The 14,989-nt window shown below is 38.6% G+C and overlaps 2 protein-coding genes across 5 annotated transcripts in view; one reads left to right on the top strand and one right to left on the bottom strand.

Moving 5' to 3' along the window:
* Window positions 1-4,794, top strand: part of LOC105045456 (DNA-directed RNA polymerases II and IV subunit 5A) — a 5,472-nt gene extending 678 nt beyond the window's left edge. The window contains exons 1-6 of one of the 4 annotated variants that reach the window (XM_073258297.1): window positions 1-38; window positions 287-355; window positions 1,413-1,592; window positions 1,763-1,876; window positions 4,286-4,344; window positions 4,445-4,580. The exon at window positions 1-38 is cut by the window's left edge and continues 678 nt beyond it. In XM_073258297.1, coding sequence (XP_073114398.1) covers window positions 1-38; window positions 287-355; window positions 1,413-1,592; window positions 1,763-1,876; window positions 4,286-4,342 — 458 coding nt within the window. In that variant the 3' untranslated portion in view covers window positions 4,343-4,344; window positions 4,445-4,580. Of the gene's footprint in view, window positions 39-182; window positions 220-286; window positions 356-1,412; window positions 1,593-1,762; window positions 1,877-4,285; window positions 4,345-4,444 lie in introns of all 4 variants that reach the window. The other 3 variants (XM_073258295.1, XM_029264665.2, XM_019850544.3) reach the window with 3 other exon arrangements.
* Window positions 4,795-6,000: 1,206 nt separating this feature from the next.
* On the bottom strand, window positions 6,001-14,660 carry LOC140858041 (uncharacterized). Its single transcript, XM_073257468.1, has 4 exons — window positions 14,459-14,660; window positions 11,413-11,555; window positions 11,248-11,331; window positions 6,001-6,126 (listed from the first exon to the last, which is right to left on the bottom strand). Exons 1-4 carry the CDS (start codon window positions 14,658-14,660, stop codon window positions 6,001-6,003), a joined length of 555 nt encoding a protein of 184 aa, XP_073113569.1.
* Window positions 14,661-14,989: the final 329 nt, after the last annotated feature.

Genomic DNA, 14,989 nt, shown 5'->3' with positions numbered 1-14,989 from the left:
TCATCAACAAGTCCAAGAAGAACGACCCCGCCGATCAGGTAAATGTTCTCTCTATCTTTCTCTTACCTTTTCTCTGTCGATCACTTAATTCTCTTGTATTTTACCATTTATTCTCCTCTCAATTGGATCTTTTAATTTGTTTGTACGTTAATTTGGATTTTTAAGCTGAATTTTTGTCGCAGCTGGTTTCTGGATGCTCAAGAATGCTTCCGGTTGGATGTGAGTTAATTTGTGATAAGATCTTGTGTTCAGATTCAGGTTTTCTTTTCCTTTTTTCCCATTCCAGATGGTTTGCTTTGTTGGTGACACGGAGACTGAATCTACCTATAAGAAACTCGACAACTTTGATTGCCTCGTAAGTCTGATGAAATTTTTGACCATCTTGGGTGGTGTTGTTTTAATTTGGGGTGTGGAAGGAGGTATGCCATTGTTCCCGCTCATTTTGAAAGACGAATTTTATGGCAAAAGGATGTGCACGATCACTTAAACTTTAAAGCAGCTGCGGTCAGTTACGAGACTTTTTTATTTTTCCTTTAGGATCTGCATTTTATTTGGCTCTTTAGCTTATTTGTGCCTTTGAGATAAAACCAGCTTCCTATTATAAAATTCAACATCTTTCCCTTTCGTCGAGACTCTAAGTCCCCGAAATTTCAGGAGGCTGCTCCTTTGATTGAATGAGCTTAAGCTGCAGCTAATGGGGTAAATCTCTGGACATGCCAACTCGCCTCATATGTCTTATGCCAAGCACTCCCCCTGATTAAATTTCCTCATCGGGGAATTCTGCAACATTTTCTAGAAGATTGATTACAGATTGACAACCAGCCAGAATGACGACTTGATTGTTCCATGGATCCTTCTCAACTTTGAGTTGTATTTATGGATGACACATACTCGATGGGGAAAAGGTTTGGGTGATGGTAATGATGATGGTGGTTTTGGAATGTAGGGAATCTTTTATTTTGATTTTCTATCTTGCAAAAGATTCTGTGTGTTGCTCTAAAATGAGCTGTTAGAAATCTTGTTTCTATGTGATCTGCCTATAGGAAAGAAGTGTCCAAAGATTGATAATAGAAAAATAGGGAAACTGGGAGCAGGGCTACTAAATAGGTGCAGGTGCCACCCCTCCATAGATGCCTCATCAAGGGGGTGCTCCTGGTGTCATAGAGGGTAACAAAAAGTAGGAAAGTGAAAGCATCATGTTTCAATTCGTTTGAGAAGACTAGGAAAAATGTCCCACAAGTAGATTCTCATAAAATAGGGAAAGTGCATTAAATTTCAAGCATAGATGTCTTGACAGATAAGATGTGCTGGGTTGTGTATGGTACCTACACTGGAAAACATAAGTTTCAGATGCTGAGTTGCTTCATGTGTCCTCAACTTTCTCTCATTCTTATCTTTCCTGTGTGGAACAGATATATGTTTTCTTTCCTAATGATGACAAAGTTGGTGTGAAACATATAAAGAAATATGCTGAATTGATGAAGGTAGAGAGTGTTCCTAGAGCAATTTTAGTTCTTCAGCAGAATCTGACTCCATTTGCAAGATCATATCTTCAAGAATTGTCTCCAAAATATCACTCGGAGATCTTCCAGGTGAGTTAAAGAACATTACTTGCTCATACAGTCTTGAGATCAGCCATCAGTGAAATGAGGAAAAATAGTTTTCATCTTAAGACATCCAATGCCAATTTCCCTTTTTTAGTAGATTTTCTAAACCATAGATTGTTGATGATGTCTTGGTGATATGTAACAATTAAATGCAGGAAGCTGAGCTACTGATCAACATTAAGGAACATGTTCTTGTTCCAAAGCACCAATTGCTTACAAATGAGGAAAAGAAGACTCTATTAGAGCGGTATACTTTAAAAGAAACTCAGGTATGCTTTTTTAATAATCATATGCCAATCAAGACATGTCATTTATATATAACTTTAATGATTGCAGATTTTGATGATAATATTCTTAACAACAAAGCCATAGAATATCTGCTACAGCTATAACAACTTTTAATTACTACTGCAAGAAAAAGACACCCACTCTATGTGGAAAGATGGTGTGATTCTCATGCAAAAACTATGGACCATTCCAAGCAGGGTTGATCACTTGCCCTCAGCAAGGTCATCCTTTGAGCCGCCTATCATCTATCAACCTAGCATTGTGGAACATGCATAAGAATTTGAAGACACTTTGAGACATAAAGGCTTACATTTTCAGCTCCTAGTGCTAACGGAAGTAATTGTTTACATTAAGATCTGGGAAACTTCCTCATCAAGTTACCGATCGCATGTCAACTTTCAAGTTTAGCAATAGAGACAAAAAGAAGTACAGATGTTGGAGAAGTACAAGCAATGCATCCCAGAATGCACTTCACCATATAACACTACTGAGCCATGCATTGTAAGCAGACACTAGGGTTGTTGTGGATATACCGAGGCCTTGTTTGGCTAAGCTTTTAGAATGCCAGAAAGCACTTTCTGGCTCTCAAAAGCACTTTGAAGTAATATAGTAGTGTTTGATAAAAATATCGGGAAGCTATTTTGGCTTTGTCAGAAAGCTGAAAAGGTCTACTTGAGGAAAACTGTATTTTGAAGCTTTCTCCAAAAGTGCTTTCTGGTTAATGTCGGAAAGCTGTTTTGCTTTTTCTAAAGCACTTTATCAATATGGTTACCAAACGGCAAATAGTTTTTTGTAAAAGCTTTACTTTCAAAAATTTTATTTCTCAAAAGCTCTACTTCCAAAAGCTTCAAAAACTCTACTGCCAACAGTAATCCCAAATAGAGCCCTAGTATAGCACCATCTTTGATCGAAATTGCAAACATTATGATATTGCCATTAACCTTAGTTGCTAAATAAATTATCTTGTGATCAAAGACACCCACTATGGAGGATATGGAATTGTCTCCTACCTTCATCTTTTTTTTTTTTGCCCACTCGCTTACATTCCCGAATCTAGCTCGCACCTGACTTCTCCATCTAATATTTTAATTCTTTGATGACCAGTGTAATGTTGTTGGCTTTGTTGTTGGTTCTGATGATATTCTCCACCGGCTCTTTGACTTGCTATAATTGAACATGTATCATACATATATAAAAGCAGAATATTCTTTTCAGACTGTAGTAACTGGACGATTGATGTAGGACAGTCTTGGTAATTTGACCTGTCAAGGTTTATGAGAGGGGCTGCCATAAATGTTTGCTGGTAAAATTTATCACAGACCTGAGTTCTAATTGAACTGATTTAGGAATTTCAATGCAATGTTGACTGTGGATACTGAGATGGATCTAAATAATATTAAACTATGACCTGATTAGGTAATGAAGAGGATTTGGAGGTGTGCAAGGTGAGATCTAATGGCTTGCTGTTCATTCAAAAGATCTCTTTTTCTCATGTTAAGTGAACTACCATGAATTTCTGCAAGGAAGAGGAATCAATTAAAGAGAATACTTCTAAAGTTCTAGGATTTAGGGTTAGAGATGAACTGCTGCCTAATCTAAATACAGTGAGGGATTTGTATTACTATCATATAACATATTTGTGCAATAGAGATTAAAGCTTAGTGGCAAACTGATTTAGGATCAAGAGGAACAGAATTGAGATCTGCTGCTCAACAAGAAAACAAAATGGAAAGATCGATCTAGAAAATAAAGAAAATAAAAAAGAAGACGCAAAAAATCAAAAGAAAAAAAATTCAAGGAATAAGAGAGGATAGAACAAGTTTCACACCAGGGCATATGAATAGGGGCCGGTCTCCCACCAAACCCATGTATCAATGCAGTGTAGCAACTTCAGCAGCTGCTACTTTTTGCAGTGTCCTTTACATTCAACGAAATCATATCGTTCATACAGCACTTTAGATGCTAAAAACAGAAAAAGACAAACTCAACTTTATTCAAAATCCAAAACTACCTCCACTAAATCACTGTTACTATTTACAGTTGCTGTTGCATGAATAATATCATGAACAGTACCACTCCAGTAATCAGTTCCACCAAGTTATCAAATAAAACTAGAGATCTTTTAGTCTTGGATTCCAAAATAACATGCTAAAATTAAGAGATCTCATAAAAAATCCGAATTTTCAGCCCTATGATGCATCATAGGATGATCCTGGGTCTCCATCAATGATTTATCTTAATCAATGAAATCTAGTTATGAATGATGTGTCAGCACCTGTGAAGAATCAACCAAGTTGAATGATATTGGGTTGTTTACTTGATTTATCAACATTAACGGAGTATAAATTGTACCTTGGGGCACTCTGACTGTTGTTTCTGATGCACTGCAGAACCATATCTCTACATTCATGATGAATTTGTTTTGCCGACCTTGTCTGATTTCATGATTGTAAGAATAGAATCATTTTCCAGTTTCAGAAATTCACTTTTCCATCAGTTTTCTTCCATAATATAATGTTTATTCTGGTGGCATGAATTCATATTTTCAGCTTCCAAGGATTCAAGTTACGGACCCAGTTGCAAGATACTATGGTCTCAAACGCGGACAGGTTGTGAAGATCATCCGACCCAGTGAGACTGCTGGCAGATATGTTACCTATCGATATGTGGTTTGAGCATATGCTAGAAGTGCTGCTTCTTGTGATTTTACCTCAGCGTTGGTCGTCTTTATTTTAATCTTTTATGGGAATTTGAAGTGCATTCCCTGTTGAAAGTGTGTTATCATTTGCGCGCATCAGCCATAGTTAACTTATGGCTGCTATTTATGTCAGTTCTGCCTGACAAAGATACGATTGTATTATATATGGTTAATAAAGGCTTGTTTGAGCTTTAGATTTCGTCAAAATCTCATTTGGATCAGTTCTGGATCATGCTTGAGTTTACATAATGCATTTACACATTTGCTCTCTTGATTTCTTAAGTGGTGACGTGAACTAGCTAAATCAGAGGATATAACAACCACGTACGTGTCAATCTAGATGTTCTCAGATATCTATGGAAAGAATTACAGAAATCATGAACTAGGAGGCACCCTTCCATGTAGCTTTGCGATATGAGTAAGCTGTATTTGATCAGCTCATGTTCAGCTCCAAATTTAGCTAATTCAATTAGTAAGCGTGTCAATCTAGAGGTTGACTAGTTTGATTTGGACCCAAAAACTCACTAAAATGATAGAATTTGAATCCAAAAACTGGGGTGAATGGGCTTTCTGTTGATATATTACGGGCTCCATAACTGTTCCTGAATCAAGAGGGTGCTTGATTGGGAGAGTAGGGGTTTGGAATTAGAATGGAAATATGTGACTTTTATTCTAATCATTTGGTTGGGAGGAATTTCGTTTCGATTCCGATTCCGAAGTAGAATGGGAATTGCCCAATGTACATAGAACTCAATCTCTACTCTCATATATATGGATTCGAATTTTCATTTCAATTTCGATTTTGATTTCGATTCCGGTCACAAACCAAGCGTTTTGGGATATTTGGTCATTCTAATTCCGATTTCAAACCATTTCGATTCTAATTCTAATTCCGGTCGTGAACCAAACACTCCCAAAAAATTATGGTCACTTGAAGTTTAGGTCCTTGTTTTGACGCTCAAGTCCATTTATTTGGACGCTCTAGCTCATTTATTTGGGATTCCGCTGCTTCCTGTACTTCATCTGGCCCAAATATTCTCCAGCTAGGCATTCCGCATCAAACCTTGATGGAGAAGTTCCTGCTTTGGTGGCCACCCTCTTCATCTAAGCTTGCCTTTTTGATCTAACCAACTTGTTTGGAGCCTCGTAGACGGAGATATGAGGATGTAGTTTTTATTTCTCAAGTCTCGACGCCGCCTCATGGTCAATTCCTACCTTGATTTCACCTTCGTTTCACCAACCAACCAGGTTACAACTCAACGAAGCTATGGTTCTCTAGTCCATGGTTGAACAAGATGTATCCAATTCTTTATCACGAGAGCTAGCTTTGTGTCTTGCAAAACGTAAGCGACACAGCAAGTGATTGGGTTACATGAAAAATTCCTATCAAATTAAAGTGAAATCAACTCAAACAACATATCTATAGATAACAAATCTGCCAGCAGTCTTACTGGGTTGGATGATCTTCACAGCCTGTTCACGTTTGAGACCGTAGTATCTTGCAACTGGGTCCACAACTTGAATCCTTGGAAGCTGAAAATATGAATTCATGCAATCAGAATAAACGTTTTATTATGGAAGAAAACTGATCAAATAGTGAATTTCTGAAACTGAAAAATGATTCTACTCTTACAATATCATGAAACCAGACAAGGTTGGCGAAACAAATTCATTATGAATTTGGAGATATGGTTCTGCAGTGCATCAGAAACAACAGTCGGAGTGCCCCAAGATGCAATTTATATATGCTCGGTTAATGTTGATAAATCCAGTAAACAACCCAATATCATTCAACTTGGTTGATTCTTCACAGGTGCTGACATGTCATTCATAACTAGATTTGATTGATTAAGATAAATCATTGATGGAGACCCAAGATCATACTATGATTCATCATAGGGCTTAAAATTAGGAGTTTTTATAAGATTACTTAGTTTTAGCATGTTATTTTGGAATCAAAGACTAAAAGACCTCAAGTTTTATTTGATAACTTGACGGGACAGATTGCTGGAGTGGTATTGTTCATGAGACCATTTATGCAACGGCAACTGTAAATTGTAACAGTGATTCAGTGGAGATAGTTTTGGATTTTGAATATGGTTGAGTTTAACTTTTTCTATTTTTAGCACCTAAAGTACTTTATGAACGTTATATTTTGGATGAATGTAAAGGACACTAGGGCTGAGCACGGGTCGGATTCGATCGGGTTGAGAAAAAAATTTCTTCCAACTGAATCTAATCGAATTGAAAAAAAATTCAATCCGCTGCCAACCGTCTATCATGTATAAATCGTTTGAAATCGAAGTGAACGGTTTATAGCGGATTTAGATGGGTTGCATTAGTTTGGGCTTCAATGTTAGCTTAATATTAAATTTAAGTCCAATATTGGCCCACTTAAACTTATTTATCTTTTTTTTTTAGTCAATTTAATGCAAAAAGACCTAAACCTTATAAGTTACAAATTTTGGACTTATTTTTGAATATGTACAAAATAAAATAGAAAAGGAAAGATTTACTCATCTGAAAGCAACTACATCTGAAAACTTTCACTTTAGAATTATCTCAAATTGATGTGCTCCTATTAAACAATTCAATTTTAATATTCCCATGAATTCAAATGGGTGATGGGGTGTTTTTTAGAATGAAGTATTGAAGTTTAAACGATGCCGTTCTAAACTGAAAATGAGTTTATGAAATACTACATCGGTTGGATTCGGTTTCATACGGTTTAAAAATATAGGAACCAAACCCGACCATAAATAACTGATTTTTTACAAATCTCAATCCGATTCCATCCGATTTATATCTTTCAACCAATTGAAACTGATGTTTATTGGGTCAGATTGGGTGGATTTCTTTGGATTTCAGTTATTTGCTCAGCCCTAAAGTACACTGCAAAAATTAGCAGCCGTTGAAGTTGCTACACCGCATGATGCATGGGTTTGGTAGGAGACTAGCCCCTATTCCTATATCCTAGTGTGAGTCTTCTTGTATCCTCTCCTCTTCCTTGATATTTTTTTGATCTTTTGCATATTCTTTTTTTTATTTTTTTATTTTTTAGATCGACCTTTTTCTTTTGTTTTCCTATTGAGCAACACATCTCAATTCTATTTCTATTGATTCTAAATCACTTGGCCACCAAGCTTTAATCGCTATTGCATAAAGATGTTATATGATAGTAATGCAAATCTCTCATTGTGTTAGTTTATATAGTAGTTCATCTCTAACATTAAACCCTAAAACTTTAGAACGATACTCTTTAAATTTTTTTAATCTTTTTCAAAAATGCTTAAAAATACTTTGTAATTTATGGGCATGCAAAAAAAAAAAAAAGAAGAGATTTTGTTTTTTTAATTATGGTTACAAAATAATAGTCTGTTTGTTAAATAAATGATCCAGTCATGTAAAATTTTGTTTTTAAAGTAGTTGAGATTTAAAGTCATGTACTCGAATGATTTTGGATATGGGAATCCCAAATAATTCATCTCCATCCTTGATTCCCTCATCAACTTTCTTGACTCGCCATCGCCCTCCTCTATATCTTGAAATTAAAAATAATAATAATCATAAAAAAATCATTAATTATTTAAAAAATTTTAATTTTATCTTGAACTTCAATTTAGTATAATTAGATCATTGAACTTAAAAAAAAGTTCATTTCGAAGAAAGAAGATCAAATATAGTTTTCATTATTTTGCAATATGCTCTCTATTGGTCCACTTTTTATATCGTGTTTTCATAGTTACATGAACTTGTCTACTTACCCACTTTCATTTGTAACCACCTAACTACTTTGATATCTATTTAAAATTACATACCATGTGAAATTCTTATTGCACTGCACGGAAACCCCCCCGCCCTTGACAAAAAAATTTTTTTCCCGACTCTCCATGCCTCCTCCCCTGCACGGTGACCAATCACCGCACATTCTGCACCATGCATGGTGCACAAAGAATCGCTCTACATGCCATTTATCCAATTCATCCTGACCAGCCCAAAAGCCCGTATATGTAAATATCTAGTGCGAACAATTATTTCAGTTTCAAATAAGTTCAATTCGGACTTTGGCTATGAATTTCGTTTAGTTGCCATTATGGAATTGTCACGGGTGGTCATGTAACAAGCTTATGTGGTAGGAGGGGCTGATGTAGATAAAATTTTATTCTCCATTTTCATCCTTCTACAATATGGATTTTGAATTCCAATTCCCAGTGGTGCCCATGAGCATGGTGGTTTCCCCTTCAGCGAGAAGTAGCAACATGAGGTGATTGGTTCTCTATTTTTGTGATGAAAGTAATTTTTTTATCTTACATTAGGGTTTCATTTATTGGAGATTTAATTTAGATTTTTTTCATTATCCTTAATTTTTTCATCCTAGATTCTTCACTCTATGGCAAAATACAACAAAGAACTAACTTAACATTAAATATTGGTAGTGATTTTGAGTAAAAAGTGATCTAAAAAGTTTTTACCTTCCAACTCATGTGAAGTCCTTGAAGTTGGAGTTGATTTTCAATTGCCGGATGGGAAGAAGGGATGGATTTAGCAAAGTAAAATCCTATTTGAATGAGTGTTAAAAAGGTCGGAGAAGAAATATAGGGCTTTTTTTGTCATATCTGCCCTTTCTACCATATAAGCCTGTTACATGATCTCATATGACAATTCCGTAAACATATTTCAACGGAATTCATAGCCTGGATCTAAATTGAACTTATTTGAAAGTTAGATGATTTGTGCTAATTTAAAGTTAAAGATAAAATTAAAAATCCCTAAATAGTTTGAGATTTGATAGGGCTGAAACCGAATCACATATGACTATATCCATATTATTATGTTTGACAAATACACATACAAATATGTATGCCAGTCAAATGCAAAAATTCTTATTCACATTTGTTTAAAAGGATATGGATAATAATGAGATACTGGAAATCAAATAATTAAACTTAATAATCATAGAATCAAAGATATCACTAAGTTGAAGATAAATTAAATTAATAGCATGGTAGTTGTTGGGGGAAATTTTGCATGGGTTGATTATATGAAAAGGTCCAGGGCTCAAGATGTCCGTGCTTGACGGATCCGTCAATTGAAGCCTTCATCGACTCAAGGTTGACTATAACTTTAGCCAAGCTAGTCCTCTACAACTATCAGATCGGCACTTTGCATCTTGAGCAGACGAAAGCCCATCGATCGTCGCTCGACAATCCTTGTTCATCACCGTCGATGTCTCTTCATCGACCGACCATTTTTGGCCGACCACCTATGCACCACTAAACAGATTCGGTAGCAGCACAAAGCATCCAACTCCTAGTCGTTGCCGATCAATCCTTATCCTCACAACATTCAGTTAGCCACTTGATTCAAAATACGACACCAACTGTTATAGAATTGATAAGGCAACCACAATCGTCGTAACCCGAATGTCTCAAGCGATAATTTTATACTTCGTATGAATCACGGGATCATGCCAACTAACCTATCAACTGAAGCTCTAGCTCTCCATCCATAAAGGAGACTCAAAGAGGACTCCCAAAAAGATACGTCATTACTCTACCTCTCGTGGTCCTCCTTCAGTTGGATGAAAATTCTAACTTGAGTGTCGGAGGGTCCTTGCTGGAGCAACCTTCGATCAAGGCTTTTGTGCAGGTCATACCCTCGGAAGACCTATTTTATCATCAACTCCAGTGTTCAGGCACCGTACAGATTCTCGCACCAACAGATTAATGCTAGAGAAAGGGTCCCTGACTCATTTGGAGGGGTCCAGATCGAGAGCAAAAACAACCATGCCACCAAAAAGAGTGTCATCCTACTACATAATGCCACCACCTCTCGATCAGTGGAGAGCCAAGCTAACAATTGAGCACAGCCACTGATGATGGAGACTCCTCCGCTAGCCCAACTGACATTAATCACGATGGATCAGTTCAACTTGCTTGTCTAGCAGGTTCAAACTTTGATAGCTACCATCTAGGCAATCCAAGCCATCCCTGTGCATCCACAGATGGCGCCGCAGCCTGACCAGGCTGCCCCTACACATCCATCGGTGGCGCCGCTACTGAATTTGGCTATACAGTCGCCACCACCACCAAAACAACCACAGATATCTCCGTAGAGTCCAGAGAGGAGGTAGACCCACCAGAGCCATCTCAAAACCCTCGAACTAAGAAGGTGGCAATCTCTAAGTATCCGATCAAGGCATGATTCAACCCCTGATCAGTGATCCCCTCAGTATTTTGAGGCCCACACTACTCGAGACCCCACACTTGAGCGACGGCTTTAAGAGTTTGATCGATGGATCGATGCGATCTGCAATACATCCTTGACACCTTATAATGGGTTAACAATGACCTGTCCTCTGATCCGAGGATCATGCAGGAGCCACTCCTTCGATATTTCAAAGCTCCATAATTTAAAACTTACAATGGAATTGCCGACCTTATCGATCACCTTGAGACCTTCAAGACAGTGATGCTCTTCCACAGAGTAACTGACGCTATTCTTTGTCGAGCTTTGCCTACTACTCTAAAGGGGGTAGCTCAACATTGGTACTCCAGTCTGAAATCAATCTCGATTCATTCTTTTGAAGAGCTCAGTCGATCTTTTATCGGTCACTTTGTAAGTAGCTGATGATAGCAAAGGCAATCCGACTACCTCCACACCATCAAGCAAAAAGAGGATGAGTCGATCTGTACTTTTGTCAGTCACTTCAATATGGCCATCCTGGAGGTCCGTGACCTATATCAGTCGATCATGATATCTACGATGATGGGCAAATTCTTAAAGAATGACTTTAAGAAGTCATTGATGAAGACCTACCTTCGGGATTATCCTGACATATTGGTCTGGGCAGAGAAGTATGCCCATATGGAAGAGGTCTTCACAGAAAACGATGTACTCGCTAGTTCTGTTGCAGCGGGAGGGCAAAATAAGGAGCACTCCCTGAGGCAGGAGGAGAGAACCTGACAATGCTCTAGGTCTCAATTTCGGAAGCCAAAGAATGAGACCCCTCCTCAGAACCATCGACCTCGGAGCCCTCAGAGAAGAGATCGACGGATCTTACCACCGAGAAGATATAATAACTACATCCAGCTGAATGCACTAAGGACTCAAGTGCTAATGAAAATAAGGAGATAGCTCTCGAAGCTGAGGAGGCTTTGGACATTTCCAAATTGAAGAAATTCGAACAAGTACTGTCTGTACCACTGTGACCACGGCCAAAACATAGAAGAGTGCGTTCAGCTCCAGGATGAGATCGAAGATTTCATCAGACATGGTCATCTTAATAGGTTTATCCTACGAAGGTGGGAGCGACGAGAAAGGCGATAGAGATCCCCTCAATTGGCAGAGCAACAGTAATAGGCAGGACCATAGGAAGACCAACCTCCAGTTGGCATAATCAACACTATTACTGGGGGGCATGGCGTTAGGGGACCCGACGGAGATGAGGAATCGATGAAAAGATAGAAGACTGGGGAACTAATAGCCTTCATCGAGTAGGATACTCGAGGAGTCCAATTCCCACACAATGATGCGGTCATTGTAAATTTAAATATTGCAAACTATAATGTACACCGTATCCTGATAGATAATGGAAGCTCTGCCGATGTCATATTTTATGATGCTTTTTTGAATATGGGGATACCCGATGATCGGCTGGAGATGATGGATTTTTACTTGTCAAACTTATCGGGGACACCATTCCCATGAAAGGAGTATTCATGCTGCTTGTGAAGACCAGCCGATTTTTCATTCAGATCACAGCTTAAATTGACTTTCTGATCGTCCGAGCATCCTCGATCTACAACTCCATCCTCGACCGACCAAGCCTGAATGCACTCCGAGCTGTCGTCTCTATATATCATCTAAAGATGAAGTTTCTGACAGCATATGGAGTCAGAGAAGTTTGCAGAGACTAAGACCTGGTGCGCCATTGCTACAGCATCGCTCTCCAAGAAGATTGACCGATCGAGTCATACTCGATTGAGGGACTGGATATCCATGATGAGTTGGTCAAAGAATGTGGAGAACCCATTGAGGACCTCATCTCAATCCCTTTGGCAGATGAAAATCAGGGGCACACAATTCAGATCGGATCAAACTTGGATCAGGTAATGAAAGATCAACTAACCTCTTTTTTGCAAGCAAACTCGGATGTCTTCGCTTGGATGCCAGTAGATATGTCAAAAATTGATTCCTCAGTGATTATGCATCGACTGAATGTGAGCCCAAATCACCTCTCCTTTAAGCAAAATAAGAGGAGTTTTGTACCAGAGCAGTAGAAAGAGCCAAAGAAGTGGACAAGCAACTCCAGATAGATTTCATCAAGGAGACGACCTATCCCGAGTGGATAGCCAATGTGGTCAAGGTGAAGAAAGCGAACGAAAAATAATGAATCTGCATCGACTTCACCGATTTGAATAAGGCATGTCCGAAAGACAGCTATCCTCTACCGAAGATTGATCAGTTGATCGACGTCATGTCGGGCCATGAGCTCCTATCCTTCATGGATGCTTTTTTTGGCTATAACCAAGTCCGGATGGCACCTGAGGATAATAACAAGACTTCTTTTATTACTGATCGAGGCCTCTTCTATTACAGAGTCAAGCCATTTGGTCTAAAAAATATAGATATAACTTATCAGTACCTTATGAACAAAATCTTCAAGGATCAAATTCGATGGAATATGGAGGTATACATGGACAATATGCTCATGAAAAGTCAATCTGCGAGGACTCATATTGATGACCTCGAACAAGCCTTTGCCACCCTACGACAATGTTGTCAGAACCGAACCAGATCGGTCGAGTCGATCGATCGGATCGGGGACCATTTTTAATCCCAATTTGGAGCTTAGGCATGATCCAGTAAAGTGTTAGCCCATAAAAAATTGTGAAGACTTGGTGAATCGGTCAGCTTGTGATGAACCGATCGGATTATGGGTCGAATAGCATGGTCGCTAGGGAGTAGGGTAAAGGTATTCCATCTAGGGGTGGCAATCGGATCGGATCGGATCATAAACGAGTTGGGTCAATATGGATCAGGTCAGAAAATCATCAATCCAAACTCGATCTATTTATTAAATGGATCAAAAATTTAAATCTAAATCCAACCTATTTATTAAACAAGTAATCCGATCCGATCCGTTTAATCCATTTATTAAATAGGTCAGATGAGGTTAAACGTGTTAAACAGGCTAAATGGATTAAACAGGTTAAACAGATCGGGTTAAATGGATCAGAAACAGGTTAAACAGATTTTAAATAGGTTAAATGGATCTTAAATGGGTTAAACAGGTTGGATTAAATAAGTCAAAAATAAGTTAAACATGTTAAATAGATTATCTGACTCAATCCGATCTGAATATTAAATGGGTCAGATACCTAAAATTTAAATCCGACCCAATTATTAAATGGATTAAATGGGTCAATCCATTTATGACCCAAACCTGTTTGGCCTAAATCCAAACCTGTTTATGACGGATCGAACATGGGTCGGGTCATATTTTGCCAGTCCTAATTCCGTCCATACCTAATTTTTATTTCTCCTTGGCTTTCTATTCGTTGTCGCTGCCTAGAGCTCCAAACTCATCATCATCGCCTGCCAGACAAGCACCATCGAGCACTATCGAGCATCACTGAGTCTCTGTCTCCCTGGGATCTAAAGCTTAAAGGTGCATCCTCTCTCTCTGTTCACAAATGTTCCAAAATGTTCTTTCTCCGCTCATGATGGTTGTGGTGGCGGTGAAACCCCAGCTGCAACACGACAACGCCAAGCAACCTGGTCATATTTCGATTCTGATTGAGAATCGACGGCCGATGCCCTGATCATGACCATCTTTCGATCGAGGGCCCAACAGAGATGCCTTGACCATCTTTCGATCGAGGGCCGACGTCCATGGCAACCTGGCTGCTAACTTGAGCACCCCCGATGCCTGCTCCAGATGGTGACATGGCATCGGTTGCATCGGTGGCCATGTGACACCACTCGCCCTCCCTTTCCTCGACCTTTGGGGCCCCTTCGACCCGCTCTCTCACCTGGACTAGCTCCGCTGCCTCGACTTCCATGGCAACCGCCTCAACGGCATCCTCTTCCCCTTCTTCCTTGTCCTCCCTAACCTTATGGCTCAGTTGCTTAAGCTACTCTCTCTCTCTCAAAATCCCGACCACTTCTCTCTCTATCCATCCCGACTCTCGACCACCTCTCTTCAAACTTCAAAGTTCAATCATCCCGATTCCTAAGTCCCACCACTCTTATTTATTTTACAACATATAATATAATATTAATTTTTATTTATTTTATCATAGAAGCTACATATAATATGATATTAATTTTTTATTTTATTATAGTAAATGGAAGCTACAGATTCATGCTCAACTCCATCTGATGCACAAGT

The sequence above is a fragment of the Elaeis guineensis genome, chromosome 5 (assembly GCF_000442705.2).
Source record: "Elaeis guineensis isolate ETL-2024a chromosome 5, EG11, whole genome shotgun sequence".
NCBI lineage: Eukaryota > Viridiplantae > Streptophyta > Magnoliopsida > Arecales > Arecaceae > Elaeis > Elaeis guineensis.
The sequence above is the reverse complement of the archived record's forward strand: the minus strand, read 5'-3'. Positions and strand labels throughout refer to the sequence as shown.

Coding starts and splice junctions, on each gene's coding strand:
- LOC140858041 (XM_073257468.1), bottom strand. CDS start 14,660: ATGGAAGTCGAGGCAGCGGAGCTAGTCCAGGTGAGAGAGCGGGTCGAA. Junction 11,332..11,412: donor ATGTCAGGATAATCCCGAAG/GTAGGTCTTCAT, acceptor CGACTGATATAG/GTCACGGACCTCCAGGATGG. Junction 6,127..11,247: donor TTTTGCTTGATGGTGTGGAG/GTAGTCGGATTG, acceptor TCATATTTTCAG/CTTCCAAGGATTCAAGTTGT.